The sequence below is a fragment of the Doryrhamphus excisus genome, chromosome 3 (genome assembly GCF_030265055.1).
Source record: "Doryrhamphus excisus isolate RoL2022-K1 chromosome 3, RoL_Dexc_1.0, whole genome shotgun sequence".
Lineage (NCBI taxonomy): Eukaryota > Metazoa > Chordata > Actinopteri > Syngnathiformes > Syngnathidae > Doryrhamphus > Doryrhamphus excisus.
This window is the reverse complement of record NC_080468.1, coordinates 14,333,596-14,351,123: the sequence shown is the minus strand read 5'-3', so window position 1 is coordinate 14,351,123 and position 17,528 is coordinate 14,333,596. Positions and strand designations below refer to the sequence as shown.

At 40.9% G+C, this 17,528-nt stretch overlaps 1 protein-coding gene across 1 annotated transcript in view; it reads right to left on the bottom strand.

The window, feature by feature from the left end:
• The window catches only part of rem2 (RAS (RAD and GEM)-like GTP binding 2), a 36,656-nt gene that overhangs the window by 7,418 nt on the left and 11,710 nt on the right, over window positions 1–17,528 (bottom strand). The window contains exon 4 of the mRNA XM_058067393.1: window positions 6,452–6,629. Within this exon, the coding sequence (XP_057923376.1) occupies window positions 6,452–6,629 (178 nt within the window). The remainder of the gene's footprint in view (window positions 1–6,451; window positions 6,630–17,528) is intronic.

Here is a 17,528-nt window from a genome sequence, read left to right as displayed (position 1 = left end):
TATTGAGTCGGTGATAAATATGTTCACAGTGTGTGTGTCACAGTGTATATTCCAGAGTGTGTGTGTGTGACTGTCCATGCCAAAAATAGACTTTATGACTCAGCTCTTTTAGTGTGACCAGAGGTTCTGGAATGAAGATGTTAGGATGCCATCCTCCCTGCGTCAGACTGGCATATCAGCAGGAATCCATGTGCTTTGTCCTCCGAGAACCCAGAACATCTTTGTCAGGTGCCCCGGGAATGGAGATGGAGCATTTCCATACTGCTGACCTCATTTATGATGCTAGTGGTGACAATATGCTAAGAACATCTCATCTCTCATCATTCAACCCTCGCATTCCTCGTCTGTCTTCCACTCAAAAGTGATTTTCACTGAGCCGACACAGAAGTCTTGAAGCAACTTTTTGGCTTACAAATAGTTGTCAGCTAAAAGTAGCCACTAACGTATGGGGCTGCACGGTGTAAAAGTGGTTAGCTCGCAGGGCTCATAGATAGGAGACCCGAGTTCGATTCCTTCAGCCAGTGCATTCGTGGGTTTTCTCCGGGTACTAACGTCACTAACGTTAGTTATCATTAATAATGTGCGTATGGGGCTGCACAGTGGATGAGTGGTTAACGCGCAGACCTCACAGATAGGAGACCCGAGTTCGATTCCATCGGCCAGTGCATGCGTGGGTTTTCTCCGGGTACTAACATCACTAACGTTAGTTATCATTGACAATGTGCGTATGGGGCTACACAGTGGACGAGTGGTTAGCGCGCAGGCCTCACAGATAGGAGACCTGAGTTCGATTCCATTGGCCAGTGCATTTGTGGGTTTTATCCGGGTACTAACGTCACTAACGTTAGTCATCATTAATAATGTGCGTATGGGGCTGCACAGTGGTTGAGTGGTTAACGCGCAGACCTCACAGATAGGAGACCCGAGTTCGATTCCATCGGCCAGTGCGTGCATGGATTTTCTCCGGGTACTAACGTCACTAACGTGAGTTATCATTAATAATGTGCATATGGGGCTGCACAGTAGACGAGTGGTTAGTGCGCAAGCCTCACAGATAGGAGACCCGAGTTCGATTCCACCCTCTAGCATCTCTGTGTGGAGTTTACATGTTCTCTCCGGGTACTCTCCGGTTCCTCCCACATTCCAAAAACATGCTAGGTTAATTGGCGACTCCAAATTGTCCATAGGTATGAATGTGAGTGTGAATGGTTGTTTGTCTATAGGTGCCCTGTGATTGGCTGGCAACCAGTCAAGGATGTACCCCGCCTATTGCTCGAAGACAGCTGGGATAGGCTCCAGCACCCACGCGACCCTCGTGAGGATAAGCGGTAGAAAATGAATGAATGAATGACATGGATGGAATACATTTGTGAAAATACAGCTGGGATAGGTGCAGATTCTGGAAGATCTAGATCTAGATAGCCACAACTCAATAGAAAGGGCTGAGAAATGAGCATAATAGGCCCCCTTTAAGGCTTAAGTCCATGTTGTACAAGTTCTCTATTTCATCCCCTGAGGCTAATTTTTTGACATGAAACAAAAATATGCTAATTGATGTGAACGCTAACTGAGGTAGCACAATGTTTACTACAGACAGAGACTGAATATCAAATAAATAAAGACAACCTCGGCTTTTCGACAGACATTTTCATCGAAATTTTTTCAGTTATCATACAATACTGATAGATTTATACGTTTTTTTCAACTTGAACAAAGACACATTTATCTGTCTTTTACATTTTTTTTGGCGCAAGAGTGATGACGCATGTTTTTGTCCGGGGTGAGGGGGAGATTAAAAGTCAATAGTGTTAAAAAAAATCACCCGCATTAGGGTTTTTAGGTCAACACGAACATGAATGTTAAAATCCCCAACAGTAAGCATATTTAAGCATTGTGTTTGACAGGAAAGTAGACACGTCATTCAAGTCCTGAGTTGCTCTGTGTCCAAATCCAAATGAATTTTATTCCTCTTTTGGCTTTTCCCTGTCAGGGGTCGCCAGAGCGAGTCAATCGCGTGAATGGTTTTGGCTTTTTTTTTTTTTTTTTACACTGGATGCCCTTCCTGACAAAAAAACCCCTGGCGAGGAATCAAGCTCATGGCCTCTGCCATGAGGGGCAGAAGGATTTAATATGACACCACCGGGCACCCAAATACAAATTAATTACAGTCCAGATTCAGCACTCACTAACATTTGTGGATTTTTGCTCCCCGAAATGAAGCTATTTTTTCCACAGAAAACACATCTCATTTAATATTTTCATACATTTACTGCTTTACGCACACTTTAAACATTGCAATCCAACCTACTTCGGTGTTCCCAGCATCACTCGCTAGTGACGTGTGATTGACAGCTGCCCCTGTGTTAACGTCCAAGCAGAAGCTTGGTAGTACAGTAAACCTCGGATATATCGGATTCAATTGTTTCCACTGGTTTTGTCCGATACAAGCGAAATCCGTTATATGCGTATACCGGAAAATGTCCGTTTTTTACGCATACTATATCGGATTTATATCCGGTATATGCGTAAATCGGATTTTATCCGTTATAAAAAGGCACTTCCTTGACTATGTTTCCAATGTACCTGGACTGGGCAATGAAAAGAGACGTAAGGTAATGAGAATTGAACTTTATTGGATTCTGAGCATAACAAATTGTTAATTAAGCTAGGCCCTGTTACGCCCGTCAGGTCTACGTTATTTCCAATAGTGAGGTTAAGATCTCATTCACTGCTGTGCTAGTATTATTGACGTCACTCACTTTTATATTTGTCCTAAATCTGGAGCCAGGAGAAAGACAATAGCCAGTGACATCAACAAGATTAGCATAACGATGCGGCCATCCGATATATGCGAGGGAAATTTAATGGAAATGCATTGGAACGGGACTGGAGATTTTGTCCGAAATAGGCGAAATCCGTTATAAAAAATCCGATATATGCAATGAATTTTTATTGGAAATGCATTACAGAAAAATCGGTTCTTTTTTATCTGTCCGTTGTGAGCGAATTTCCGATATATCCGAGTCCGATATATCCGAGGTTTACTGTAATTCTACATTGGATCAAACTTACTTAAGATTTGTCAGATCAAAACACATATGTTGTGATGCAGATGACCGCTACCAAAACATGTTATAGTAGAGTCTAATATAGATGTACTTCTTGGTATGGCACACAAAGCATCATGGGAACTGTAGTTCTTTTAGAGTAAGCGTAAAGATAATTTACAGCAATCTGCGAGCAAACATTTTTATAGGCTTATTATTATTCCTGGTGTTTCGCCATTGGCTGGAGGCTCCGGAACGTATTAATTGCCTCTCTTGGTTAAAGGCTGCCATACAGCCTGGATAGTTATTTACAAATATCAGTGATATCATGCTGTTGGCATGCATTTGAAGAAAAATATGTCGAGAGCTTTCAACCTGTATTCAGTTTCACTTTAATATCAGTCATGTTATCATGGCCCGGAGGCTGTCCATGTCCCTTGTGGTCTTATCACTGAGCCTGCACATAGACACTGGAGAATGTTTTGGTGTTGTTGTCGCCCGGGTGAGTCACAGCGGTGTTCGGTTTAATGCTGACAGCACCAAGCAAATAAGATTTTGCCGCTAATAGACGCTTGCATGTAATTGTGTGTGTATGTCATTGAAAATTCAATATGGCGAAACAATAAATGCAGGAAGAGCCGCGTCGTTATTTTACAGATGGAGTATCTATCCACTCCCCAAGCTACAGCTAATCGAATTGTGTTACCACAAGGAGTTAAACAACTGGCATTTGTCTTGTAAACAGAAAGGAATTGATTTTGCTGATCAATGCTAAATCCCAGAGGAGTGTTGCCGATAATTATGGAGGAATTTTTATGATTTTCTCCCAAAAGCAGCATAAAAGGGGGAGCCTGGCAGTTCAAAACTCTATTTATATCTGTATTATACACGTACAAATATCAAATATATTTATATATCTCGATGGATAGCTCATCTGGAATGTAACAAACTGTGTACAAGGGTATTTGGACACCCCTCTCAATCACAGTTAATCAATCGGTGGTTGGCTCGGACCTGCACTCCTTAATCTTAATTCCCAGACATTTGTTTGAGTCAATTCATGACTGTTCCTTAATGCTCAAAGCAAAGCCCATAAATGCATGGTTGGCTGAGAAAAAAAAACTACCCTGGCTCAACCTAGTAAGTAGAGTCATCACTCACTAAAATCGGGTTTTGTCAGAAATAAATCAATAAATGATTGCAGTTTTGCGTTAGACTATAATCTATATATGTAGTGATTTGGTCACTAGTAACGATAAAGCATTCAGACATTCCATTACCTTTCACACAGCATGAAGTCAGCCATGGAAAAAAAAAGGTTATCCTCATATTTAGTGTGGAAGTGGTTGTGTACTGCATTTTTTTTTTTCAATCACCCACAATCCTTATGTGAGACATGAACACGACACAACAAAGCCGCCTATTAAAAGCTTCTGGAAAAAACTCCAGAAAGCTCCAACAACGCTTAATTTAGCTAATAGCTGGTTAGCGGCCATCTTGGGCATCAGAGTTGAGCAATGTGTTGTAAACAAGGAATCACAGGGTAATGTAACAGTGACTGATGATGTTAAAAAGATAATGTTAGAAAGTCATAATCAGGTTTTCTATACTCTAACTCCAAAAATATAGTGTTTTTTAATCATCGTTTATTGCGGTTGAGTCATTTAAAAATGGGAACTAAACTAATGACATCTCAGAACTGGACTTTGCGGAGTCATTCTATTTAGACCGGCAGCCTTTCTCAAATACGCATTCATGCCCCCTCCTCGGGGACAGCAATGTTTTCACACCCTTTTTCCCCCCGATTTGAAACGCTATTATCACGGGAAAATCTGCTGCGAGCTCCAAAACAGACAAGAAAGGAGAGAGAATGTGTTTGAGAATAACAAGGAGTACAATTTGATAAAACTTGCACGCAAGGACACGAATCAATACAACCTGAAAAGGTGGCTTTGAAGGAAGTGTCTGACTATTCATGCAAAAAAAACGGGGAGGGGGGGATCTCCTCCTGTGAGGAACAAAGACGATAATTGCAAGACGCCCAAGGCTGGTTCCAAGAATGTGGAAGACTTGTTTGAGACAAATGGCCTCTCATCTCCAGCACATAATCACCGCAAGTAAGTATATGGCATTAGCAGAAATACATATGTACTGTATGATAATTACAACTAATAATAGCGCAATCAAATGGAATAACGGACACTTGAGCTGCCACTAATTATAATTTTTTTGTTGTCGATTAATCTGAAGCTTGCTGTTTCAATTAATCGAGTAATCGCTCAGGCCAGATAGTGGTTCGGTCCATCACATATCGGAAAAGAGGCAAGGTCCAAGGTCAAAGTTGATGTGTGTGGATAGTAGGGTTTTCAACGATAAATCGATACCGGTTATCCGGTTTGACAAGCAAAGATACGGATTAATCGAGTAATCGCTCAGGCCAGTTAGTGGTTCGGTCCATCACATATCGGAAAAGAGGCAAGGTCCAAGGTCAAAGATGTGTGTGGATAGTAGGGTTGTGAACGATAAATCGATAGCGGTTATCCGGTTTCCTGAGATTAATCGATTGGACCGGGTATTGCAAGACTAGCCTGGGCTTCCGTTGAAAGGATGGTCGTGCATTCATCAACAAATATGAACCGTAGTATCAAAATGAATCAAATCGTATTTTTTGTAAACTGTATGGAATCGTTTTGTTTTTAAAACATATCGTTTTTAAATTTTGCTAAAACACAAAGACAATAGGTCTTCTTTCATTGATGACTGAGGAATTGAATTATTATTCACATTTGAGAGGCTGAAATCAGAGGATATTTACATGAATTGATGAATTACATTATCAGTTAATCGATTAATTGTTTGTGTTTCAGGATTAATCGATTCATTGTTGCAGCTCTAATGGACACAAAACATTTTATGTGTGCAAGTTCAATAATAACAAACCATGTCAACTATTGAGAGCCTGATTATATTTGTTTATCTGTACAAACCACTGTATGAGTTGCTGGCACAAACACTACCAGACTTGCTAACCTCAGCCCCCCTGTGTAATTTGTTAATTGAACCTTGGTCCGTGTAATTCATCCATATTTAAAAAATGAAGTGTATATTTTTAGGCAGAGCATCAGTGTTTACGTGCTCTGTAGCAAATGAACAACATTGCAGCAATCTGTTTATCATATGTCCCACTGTTGTGTCGCCGATTGTGGAATCTGCATAAAACACCCCCTATAGCGCCGCTATCTCCCCCGAAACACCAACCCATGTTCACCTCTGCTACATGTGGGGAGAAACACAAAGCCAGGGAGGCCTGTCGAAGCGAGATATCACGCTAACCCCACGATTGGATGATCTCTGTTTGCCCCGGTGCGTTTGTGTGCAGGTGCGCCTCCGTCTGCTGTACTTACCCTCTGCACTTATTTCACGGGAGCGAACGAGGTCGCTCTTGTTGCCCACCAGGATGATTGGAGTGTGAGGCTGGGACTCCCTGAGGAGAAGGCGGAGCTGTGCGGTGCGATGGAAACTTCGCCTGTCAGTCACGGAGAAGACCAGGATACACACATCACACTTCAGAGTGGACAGGTCCTGTGAATACACACCGGGGGTATTAATAAAAAAAAGCACCTCAGCAGAGGCAATTAGCTTGACATACAGTAAAGTGCACAAAGCTGATATCCAGTGGCAGACACATAAGAGTGGAATATCCCTTGGAAGCAATCAACGTAATTGGCGATTTGTCCTTGACTCAAGTCTTGTTACGTCGGAGCTTGGCAGGGCGGTACGGACGTTTTTATCACTGCCCTTATGACATGACGCAAAGGAAGCTTTATTCACTTGACAATGCATATCACGCTTCGCTTTCAACCTACTGACCCTTTTAGCAGTGACCACTACCATTCCTGTCACAGAGCTTCAATTAGCCAGAATGTTTCTAAAGTAGAAATTGCAACCTGGTATCCGCCTAAGACAAACCTTTGCTTAAGGCTATGAGCCCATCAGCATATATCAGAAGGTTGTCACTATAAAAAGGGCTATGCTATTGTTTGTAACTTGAAGCAACACACACGGCCATTTGTCTCGGTGCTTAACCAAGCAAAATGCAATTCAATGTGCATTCACTCCTGCAGTTGCAGAATCCAAGAATGGTCGTCTCAGTCTATTATTGAGTGTTGAGCACCCTAAACTAAATGGGGCGCTTATTTTCAAAATGGCTTATGAAAATTGGATAAAGTGCATTCAGAATATAGAAGGTGGTGCTGCTGGTGATGAAACCGACACTTATATGCTAGAACTATGTTAAAAAAGCCATAGCATTTCAGTATGTGGGATCAAACTATGGAATGGCTTGAGTAAGGAACTCAAACAATGCACTGAATGCAATGAAATATGGGGTAATAACTATAAAAGCAATCTTCACTCACTAAATGTACTGCAAAAAAAGGTCAGTAAGGATAATTCATAATGCCGCCTACAGAGAACATACTAACTCCTTATTTCTAAAATCACAAATACTTCAACTTGCTGATATAGTTCATCTTCAAACAGCTAAAATAATGCATAAGGCTAAAATTAACCAATTAGCTAAAAATGTCATCCAATACTTCTCTACAAGAGAGGAGAAATATGATCTCAGGGAAGAACTACATTTAAATAAAACACTTATATGCTAGGACTACGTTAAAAAGCCATAGCATTTCAGTATGTGGAATCAAACTATGGAATGGATTGAGTAAGGAAGTCAAACAATGCACAACGATGAGCCAATTCAAGAAACAATACAAGCAGTTGATGTTTGCTAAATACAAGGATGAAGAGTCTTGAACCAGTCATGATGTGCTGTATATATCACTATATTGACACTTACTATGGTACACATTATATTATTGTATGGTCATATCACCTCGTACTTCGGTACGGGACAAAAAATTAGAAAATTAAAAAAAGAACAAAAAAAAACCTTAAACTGTATTATGGAAAGCAGGAAGTGAACAAATGTAACAGTTACTGATTGTAAAAGTACCAGATGGAGGGGTAGGATTTAATAAGCTTTGCTTCTTCCTACTCCTTTTGGACATGTGGAACTGTGAACTGATTATGGGATGCATTCAATTGTAATCTGATGCATGTTCAAATGAAATAAAACCATTACCATTACCATAGTACATTTTCCGCATTTTTATGTCTTTTTATGGATAGCACCATATAGCAGTACGTCAACCACAAGAGGTTGACGTAGGTTTCAAGTAGATATAGTGTTACGTCAACCCACAGTTTGGGTTTGACTACACATTGGAGACTTGCCCTGTGTGGCCTTCAGTGTTTCCTGGGACACTGTGAAGCCTACAACCCGAACTCTTAAGACTACCCTACCATTACCTTAAAGCTAGAGCTGGGCAATTCATTGAAAAATAACCGAAACTGGCATAGACCTTCTAATCGACGTAAAACCTTTGTGATGGTTATTTCGTTCTTTTAGCCCTGATTCACTACTGGTCGTGTAATTACAGAAACACCGACAAAAGACGTTGACATGTGACACTATCCCATCCAGTTTGACAGATACACTCCACAACAAATCATTCCTAAATTCCATGGAGTCGACAGTACAAAGAGCAAAGCTTGTTCCCAAGAACCAGTTTTGGTAAACAACAACTAGGCTACCCAGGTTCTCGCCCTTGACTCCCACCCAAACCACAACAGTTACATTGCTTGTCCCCATGTGTATTGGATCTAATGTGTTTTTTCCTGCATTTTTCTAAATATTCCATAACAAATATGGATTGGTCATATCTGTAACGCTAATAAAGTCTGTGGAAATCACATATTCCCACTGAAACGGAGAGGGAATGTCTCCAAGGATGCACTGGTTTTATAAAGGTGTGTTCAAGTCAAAGAACACAACAGGTTGTCCTCTTTTTGGTGGATTTATTAAGATTTTATGCTGTGGTACTTTAACAACATACTGTAACACTCTACGCTCGGCCAAACACCAGACCAGACGGGCGGAACAACAGCCATATTTTTTATTAAGGTCCAAAATACAATGCTTCCTAACAAGGGCTACTGTCCCGCCCATAATAATTCTCTAACATGCAGGCTCTCCTCACTTCCTGTCCGTCACCCCTTTTCCTTCCCAACCCCGGAACATATCTCTCCACGTCAACACATGCGCAAATACAATACATACAATACAAATACACAAATAAATGATAAGTAAAGTAACGTAACTCATATTACATAAACATAATAATGAGCCAAATATACATTACATACAGAAATCAACAAGGAAATTAAGTAAATATGACGCTTATTAGAACAATAGTTGGTCATACAGTTAGCTTGAATGCTACTATTAGTACCAATGAACAAAGGAGCGTCACTTCGCGAAAAAGGTGCACAAACAACTATGCAGCTCCCGCAATGGAACCGAAAACTCACCTCTATGCATTCAGGCACAGCATCAACCCGATGAGATGGTGGATGAGGCTCAAAAAAGCGTCAGAGAAGTCATAAATCGCTCAAGCGACGCAACGGCGCACTGTGGTGCGTTTACTGGCCGCTGAACACAGTACGACAAAAGAACGCCCTGAGATTTAATATTATCAGTGACACAAACCATGTAAATTATGGGCTTTCTAGCACTCATTTTCAATACTCTTTCCTCTCTAGCCAGCTGGGGGAAATAGGATAACAAACTAGGAAATGCAGCGAAGCATTTACTAGATGAAAGGAATAGAAATTAACATAATGTCTGACTTTAATGTTTCTCAAAGCAGCTTCTGAGCAGAGCTACTCCACGCAGCAAGTAACTGAATCTAAAGTTGGCCACGCACAATCAATACAAACTCATTTCCATGATAGAAAACAGCTCTATAAAGTCATGCCAGGCGTGTTTTTGTCATACTTTAATTACAAACAGTCATACAGAAATTCCAGATATTGTCAGTTACCTCCCTTCGAGCTAAATAATAATGTACTGTAGATATGAACCAAGCAAACATTGGTCAACTCGTCCTTCATAAGATAACAACCTGGCTCTTGCATTTGCCTGAGGATTTGTCCTCAGAAATGATGAAATCCAATTTGGAAAATTTATTTACACACACAAAAAAAACATAGGAATCTAATTTACGGAATTTATTTACACCAAGCTACCCTCAGTAATCACATTACCGCCATATGATAATCATACGGGGGTGGGGAATTATTAAAATTAAATTTTCCTTGGACTCTGCTTTTTATCAAGGTGTGTGGAAACCATATTATGGGTAGTCTTGCTTGAATTGCTTCACACTGTCCTTCCAAAATAAAAGTCCATGGACTGCATAGGCGAGAATGAGCTGCTGACTTAGCTGTCAAACCTCACATTTTTCTCGGAGAAACTTCCGTATGAATGAATTTTTTTTTAAAAAAGTAAGCTCCTATAGAGTTTGACAGAGAAACTTTTGCAAATTTTTTGCACGTGAGACCTGTGACCTAGGCTTAAACCCGGGCTTACACCAGATCTATCCTGATGCAATCCATCATGCTCTCAGGTAGGTGTAGGTGTTGCTGTGAGCGGTCACAGTACTGGTGCACGGGGGAGAACATGCAAACTCCACACAGAGATGGCCGAGGGTGGAATTGAACTCGGGTCTCCTTGCTGTGAAGCCTGCGTGCTAACCACTCGTCTGCCGTGCAGCCTTACCTGGAAATAATGGTCTCTTATTCATGTGCCCCGCCCTGCTTTTAGCCTTGTTTTTAGCTCTGAATTAATGTATGGATATTATTATTATTATGTTTTGGGCTGCACGGCGGTCGAGTGGTTAGCGCGCAGACCTCACAGCTAGGAAACGAGGGTTCAATTCCAGTTCTCCCCATGCATGCGTCGGTTTTCTCTGGATACTCTGGTTTCCTCCCACATTCCAAAAACATGCTAGGTTAATTAGCGACTCCAAATTGTCCATAGGTATGAATGTGAGTGTGAATGGTTGTTTGTCTATATGTGCCCTGTGATTGGCTGGCCACCAGTCCAGGGTGTACCCCGCCTCTCGCCCAAAGACAGCTGGGATAGGCTCCAGCATCTCCTGCGACCCTTATGAAGATAAGCGGTAGCAAATGAATAAATGAATGTAACATATTCAGGGCTTCAGCAAGGAGACCTGGGTTCGAGTCCCCTCTTGTGCATGTCTGCGTGGCGTGCATGTTCTCCCGCTGTGTGGGTTTCCTCCAACATTCCAAAAACATACTAGGTTAATTAGCGACTCCAAATTGTCCATAGGTATGAATGTGAGTGTGAATGGTTGTTTGTCTACATGTGCCCTGTGATTTTGATGGCAAACCTAAATGTTTTCAGTCTACAACAACAGTAAAGGAATTGGCCTCAGTCCTCCAATACTTCTGGAAATTCTAAATGTGTGCAAGCGTGTGACTGCCCTTGCCCTACATCCATAGTCCCCAAGGTAACCCACCCCCCCATGGAAAGCTCCCAATGCCTGAAGAATTCATCTCTCAAGTAGCCAAGTAGTATCAGATCAAACCCCGGAGCAGGAAATTCAAGGGAGTGTCCAGGCAATCTGTTTGATGGCGTACAAGAAAGGACAAGAGCAGCAACCGGGGGGGGGTTCCTGGCCACCTGTCACTGTTTCAATAACAGAGAAAGAAGAATGAAAATAAACTAAGCAGGGAGAGGAAGCATTCTGCAGAATTGGGTACGCATATGTGTGCAAACCCAAAGACTGAATCGACCGAGAGTGTGATGCGGGTGCTTGGTAGGAAACCAAGTAAAAGCAAACCACGTAGGCACAGTAAGTCAGGACGGTGCCAACTCCCTCTCCCTTAATTAAGCAGCTTCTCTCTGTTCACAAAGAGCAGGCCATCTGTCATGAACGACTCTCCTCATGCACAAACAGAAAAAGCCTCAATGGTACAATTCATTTAGAATTCAGAAATATATTGTGAATTATTACGTCTCATTTCATATGCTAGTAAGGTAACGTGCATCGATTGGATGCTGATCAGTATTGGATGATTTCCGTGAAAAATCATGTAATGGTAATGGTTTTATTTGATTTGAACATGCATCAGATTACAATTGAATGCATCACATAATCAGTTCACAGTTCCACATGTCCAAAAGGAGTAGGAAGAAGCAAAGCTTATTAAATTCTACCCCTCCATCTGGTACTTTTACAATCAGTAACTGTTACATTTGCTCACTTCCTGCTTTCCTAATATAGTTTTTAATTTAATTTAATTTAATTTAATTTAATTTAATTTAATTTAATTTAATTTAATTTAATTTAATTTAATTTAATTTAATTTAATTTAATTTAATTTAATTTAATTTAATTGAGCATGTACCGAAGTACGAAGTGATATGACCATACAATCAGTAATTGTTACATTTGTTCACTTCCTGCTTTCCATTATACAGTTTAAGGGTTTTTTTTTTGTTTTTTTTTAATAATGCACCTCGTACCGAAGTACAGGGTGATATGAGCATCCAATGACATAATGGGTACCATAGTAAGTGTCAATATAGTGATATATATAGCACATCATGACTGGTTCAAGACTCTTCATCCTTGTATTTAGCAAACATCAACTGCTTGTATTGTTTCTTGAATTGGCTCATGGTTGTGCATTGTTTGACTTCCTTACTCAATCCATTCCATAGTTTGATTCCACATACTGAAATGCTATGGCATTTTAATGTAGTCCTAGCATATAAGTGTTTTATTTAAATGTAGTTCTTCCTTGAGATCATATTTCTCCTCTCTTGTAGAGAAGTATTGGATGACATTTTTAGGTAATTGGTTATTTTTAGCCTTATGCATTATTTTAGTTGTTTGAAGATTAACTATATCAACAAGTTTAAGTATTTGTGATTTTAGAAATAAGGAGTTAGTATGTTCTCTGTAGGCGGCATTATGAATTATCCTTACTGGCCTTTTTTGCAGTACATTTAGCGAGTGAAGATAGCTTTTATAGTTATTAGCCCATATTTCCACACAATAAGTAAGATATGGTAGAACTAGAGAGCAATAAAGAGTGTGGGGCATATTTTCATCTATTGTGATCCCCATATGCCGATAAATGCCTTTCAACGCCGATCACCTGTGGCTCGTACGATTGCAGCCTGCAGCCAAAACATAAACAAACATGTCTGCCGTGTGGAACTTACCTGCCAACACATGCTACAAAAACTATCTAGCGGGGTGGAACAAACACTACCACGCGGAGTATGATGAGTTTTTCTTTTTTTTGATTATATCTGCAGGGGTGCCGCCAGGAATTCTGGGCCCCATGAACAACAAATCTTGACCCCCCCCCCCCCGGCCAATAGCACTTTAATAGCATCATTAATACATTTCAAAATGTATTATATTGCTGGATGATCAGCAGCATAAAATCCCTAAATGCACCGTCTAACATGTATGAATGCTAATGTTTCATATTATGTTTTTTTTTCTTTTACGCCACAGCCCAGTTCATTCGTTTGAACAAAACGTTCAAAGTACAGATACCTGATTTGCATGCAAATCATTCTCAACTGCAGCTCTAAATTACTTATATGAATAAATCAATTTTTGATGGGCAATTGTTGCCATGGGCGACATCTTGGCATTTCCCAGTGCCACCATGGGTTTAAATCATATCATATCAATATCTACCGTACATTATATTCGTTGCCACTGCTTGAATACATAGTAGATATGGTGTTTATATATATATATATATTAGTATTTGTCTTATTTTAGATGTAAAAGTGTCCACTCAAACAAACCCAGACATCATCATCAGCCATGAGGTTGCATCTAGAGTTTATGGTTAGGGTTACGGTTTGAAAATCAGCACATGACAAACCACAAACAACAGGCAGGCCCATAAAAAATGTGGGTTTGCATTTGTCTAGTTTACACATCGACAAATATGAATATGAGAGTAGGTGAACATCCTTCTTGTTTGCTTACCAGACAACCTCCACAATATGTTTTACAATTGAAGAAAAAATCTGATCCACTCAAGCAAACCCAGTCATCATCATCAGTCGTGAGGTCGCATCTAGAGTTTATGGTTAGGGTTACTTCTCTAATTTGCATATTCTGACATCACCACACTCAGGATTTGTCAGATCCCTGTCTCCATGATACCCAACGAGCTCATCAAAACATCTGATCCACTCAAGCAAACCCAGCCATCATCATCAGCCGTTAGGTCGCATCTAGAGTTTATGGTTAGGATTACGGGAAAATCAGCATGTGACAAACCACAAACAACAGGCAGGCCCATAAAAAAATTGGGTTTGCATTTCATCGACGTGTCATTTGTGTTTTCAGTGTCCCAACATTCTATTGATGGCTTTTATCTCGGATTGAGATACTATCAGTGATGACATTGAGGAAAAAGCCAGCCTCTTTCAAAACAAAACAATAAACCGGAGTTGAACTTTTACTTTTTTTTTTTTTAATAAGCTGCGCTTGGCTCTCTGCTTCAAAGAGGATGTGTCAAATGTGGGGGATTTCATTCCGTTTTCTTGTGCACAGTGACAAAACTAGGTTTTCCTCCTCTTCTTGCTAACAATAAAGTCATCCACAGCCAAATCACCAGCACCCACAATCCAACACAGTCATGCACAAATGTATCACAAGTTAGCAATCATTTGCTAAAACACACAACTTTACTACCCCGAACTATTATTCATCTGCATGAACATGTTTAGGCACATTACACAACTTTACCCCCCCCCAAGATCTGGAACACAGGTCCTGAACTGTTGCCATGTACTCACTCCCAAGTCATTTGCTCCACGACGAGAAAATCAGCTTACGGCTTTTAGAGAGACAAAAGGTCAAATTCATCTCCACCTGCCGTGCACACATGACACATGATGCCACCACATGGACACCACTTGACTTCATCAAGATAAAAACCTGTCAACACTGAAAGAAAAACCACTTCAATCAATAAAAATGCAAGGAAGATAAATGATGTCAAGAAGGGAGTCGAGCAGTGTGCAGGGGGGGGGGGGGGGGCACAAAGGAGGTCCTTTGCTCCGCTGGCCCGATTAAGATCTCATAATAGGATGACAAAGCTTAGCAGTGAGTTTAATATCTTGTTCTTTTTCTGTGTCTTGTTTACTGCTGTGGCCAAAACACTCCCCTTAGGGCAAGGGGTCTCAAACATGCGGCCCGCGGGCCAAATGTGGCCCGCAGGACACTAGTTTGAGGCCCCCGCCTTGATATGAAAGTTTAATGTCCGTGCAAGTTTGATATGGATGCCGTATGGTATCATGTACCCAGAAAAAATTATTACGTTCGATTAATGTTCATGTTAAAGGTTAAATAACTGTTAATAGTTATCCTCCCTATCCGTGTGGAAGTGGTAAGGTTTTGGCTGTTTAAGTTTAAAGGAAATAACTTGAAGGCTACCGTTTAGGTCGCTATAGCTCTCTAGTTTGCGAGTTAGCATGTGTCTCAAGACCCTGCAGTTGCGCAATATGTTGTAAAAAAAAAAAAAAGTATAAATGTGACTATAGTCATGTTTTGTCATGTCTACAGGGCTCTAATAATGCTTTGTTCATTTTAATCTGAAAAAAAAATAATTTGTCTACCCACCAACTATATGTGGTTTCTTAAGTTTTTATTATTTGCTGTTTTATTATTATTATTATAGTTATTTATTTATTACTGATTGATTGATTTTCTTTATTCTTGATTTGTTTGTTTATTTTTCATCTTATTTTGTGCAGAAAAATAAAAATGCCAATACAATATTCATTCATTCATTAGGGTCACAGGGGGTGCTGCAGCCTATCCCAGCTGTCACATACTATAGACAAACAACCATTCACACTCACATTCATACCTATGGACAATTTGGAGTCGCTAATTAACCTAGCATGTTTTTGGAATGTGGGAGGAAACCGGAGTACCCGGAGAAAACCCACGCATGCACGGGGAGAACATGCAAACTCCACACAGAGATGGCCGAGGGTGGAATTGAACTCGGGTCTCCTGGCTGTGAGGCCTGCGTGCTAACCACTCATCCACGGTGCAGCCCACAATATAATATACATTCATTCATTTTCTACCGCTTTTCCTCACGAGGGTCGCGGGGGTTGCTGGAGCCTATCCCAGCTGTCTTCTGAGAGCGAGAGGCGGGGTACACCCTGGACCGGTGGCCAGCCAATCACAGGGCACATATAGACAAACAACCATTCACACTCACATTCATACCTATGGACAATTTGGAGCCGCTAATTAACCTAGCATGTTTTTGGAACGTGGGAGGAAACCGGAGTACCCGGAGAAAACCCACGCATGCACGGGGAGAACATGGCCGAGGGTGGAATTGAACCCGGGTCTCCTAGCTGTGAGGTCTGCGCGCGAACCACTCGTCCACCGTATATATGTATTTATTTCAAACTATTTTTAAAAGACTAAAAAGAGAAAGGGCTGCACGGCCATTGAGTGGTTAGCGCACAGGCCTGAGTGGTTAGGCACAGTTCGATTCCACCCTCGGCCATCTCTGTGTGGAGTTTGCATTTAGGGAGGAAACCGGAGTACCTGGAGAAAACCCATGCATGCACGGGGAGAACATGCAAACTCCACACAGAGATGGCCGAGGGTGGAATTGAACTCTGGTCTCCTAGCTGTGAGGCCTGCGCACTAACCACTTCTCCACCGTGCAGCCCACAATACAATATTATATATATATTGCATATATATTGCTTTCATTCCTCCAAATTTGGCCCTTCCTGGAAAAAGTTTGAACACCCATGCCCTAAATAAATCCTTTCCCGTCTCCCTTCCCATATCTTGATCTTCCTGGACTCACAGAACACACACGTGGAGGGCGTTCAACCTCCCTGTGGAGACTAAAACAACCTGATGAGGTTTAATAGCTTCTAGGGATCAGGCCAATAAACAGGGAACTAAATTATGCAGAACAAAGTCGACCAAGGGTAAAAAAAAAAAAAAATAACAGAACAGCACAGAAAGAATTCCATGGAAAATTCCACACCCCTGGAGTGATAGAGCAATGTTTAGTTTCTCGCCCCCCCAAGCGACAAAAATGTACTCAAGCAGCAATTAACGTCCTCCAAATTCTGCCTAATTGGCTTCAACACAACAAGCAGTGTTGTCCTCTGGGTGGAAACAAATCTTCCTCGCTCTTAGTTGAGCATATAAACATGCCTGGCCTATATTTGGCAGGCTGCACTGATAAAAGTTCCAAAACATGGAAAAGATGATATTGAAATGACTCCTAAGTTACAAATCAAATCAAATCAACTTTATTTGTATGGCACTTTTCCTGCAAAAACATGCAACACAAAGTGCTTTACAGAATTTAAACAATTACCACAATTAAAAGGAAAAACAAATATTAAGAAAGCCCCTCCCTCCCACCCTCCATACTAGACACACACACACCCCCACACACACACACACACACAACATATAGACAAACAACCATTCACACTCACATTCATACCTATGG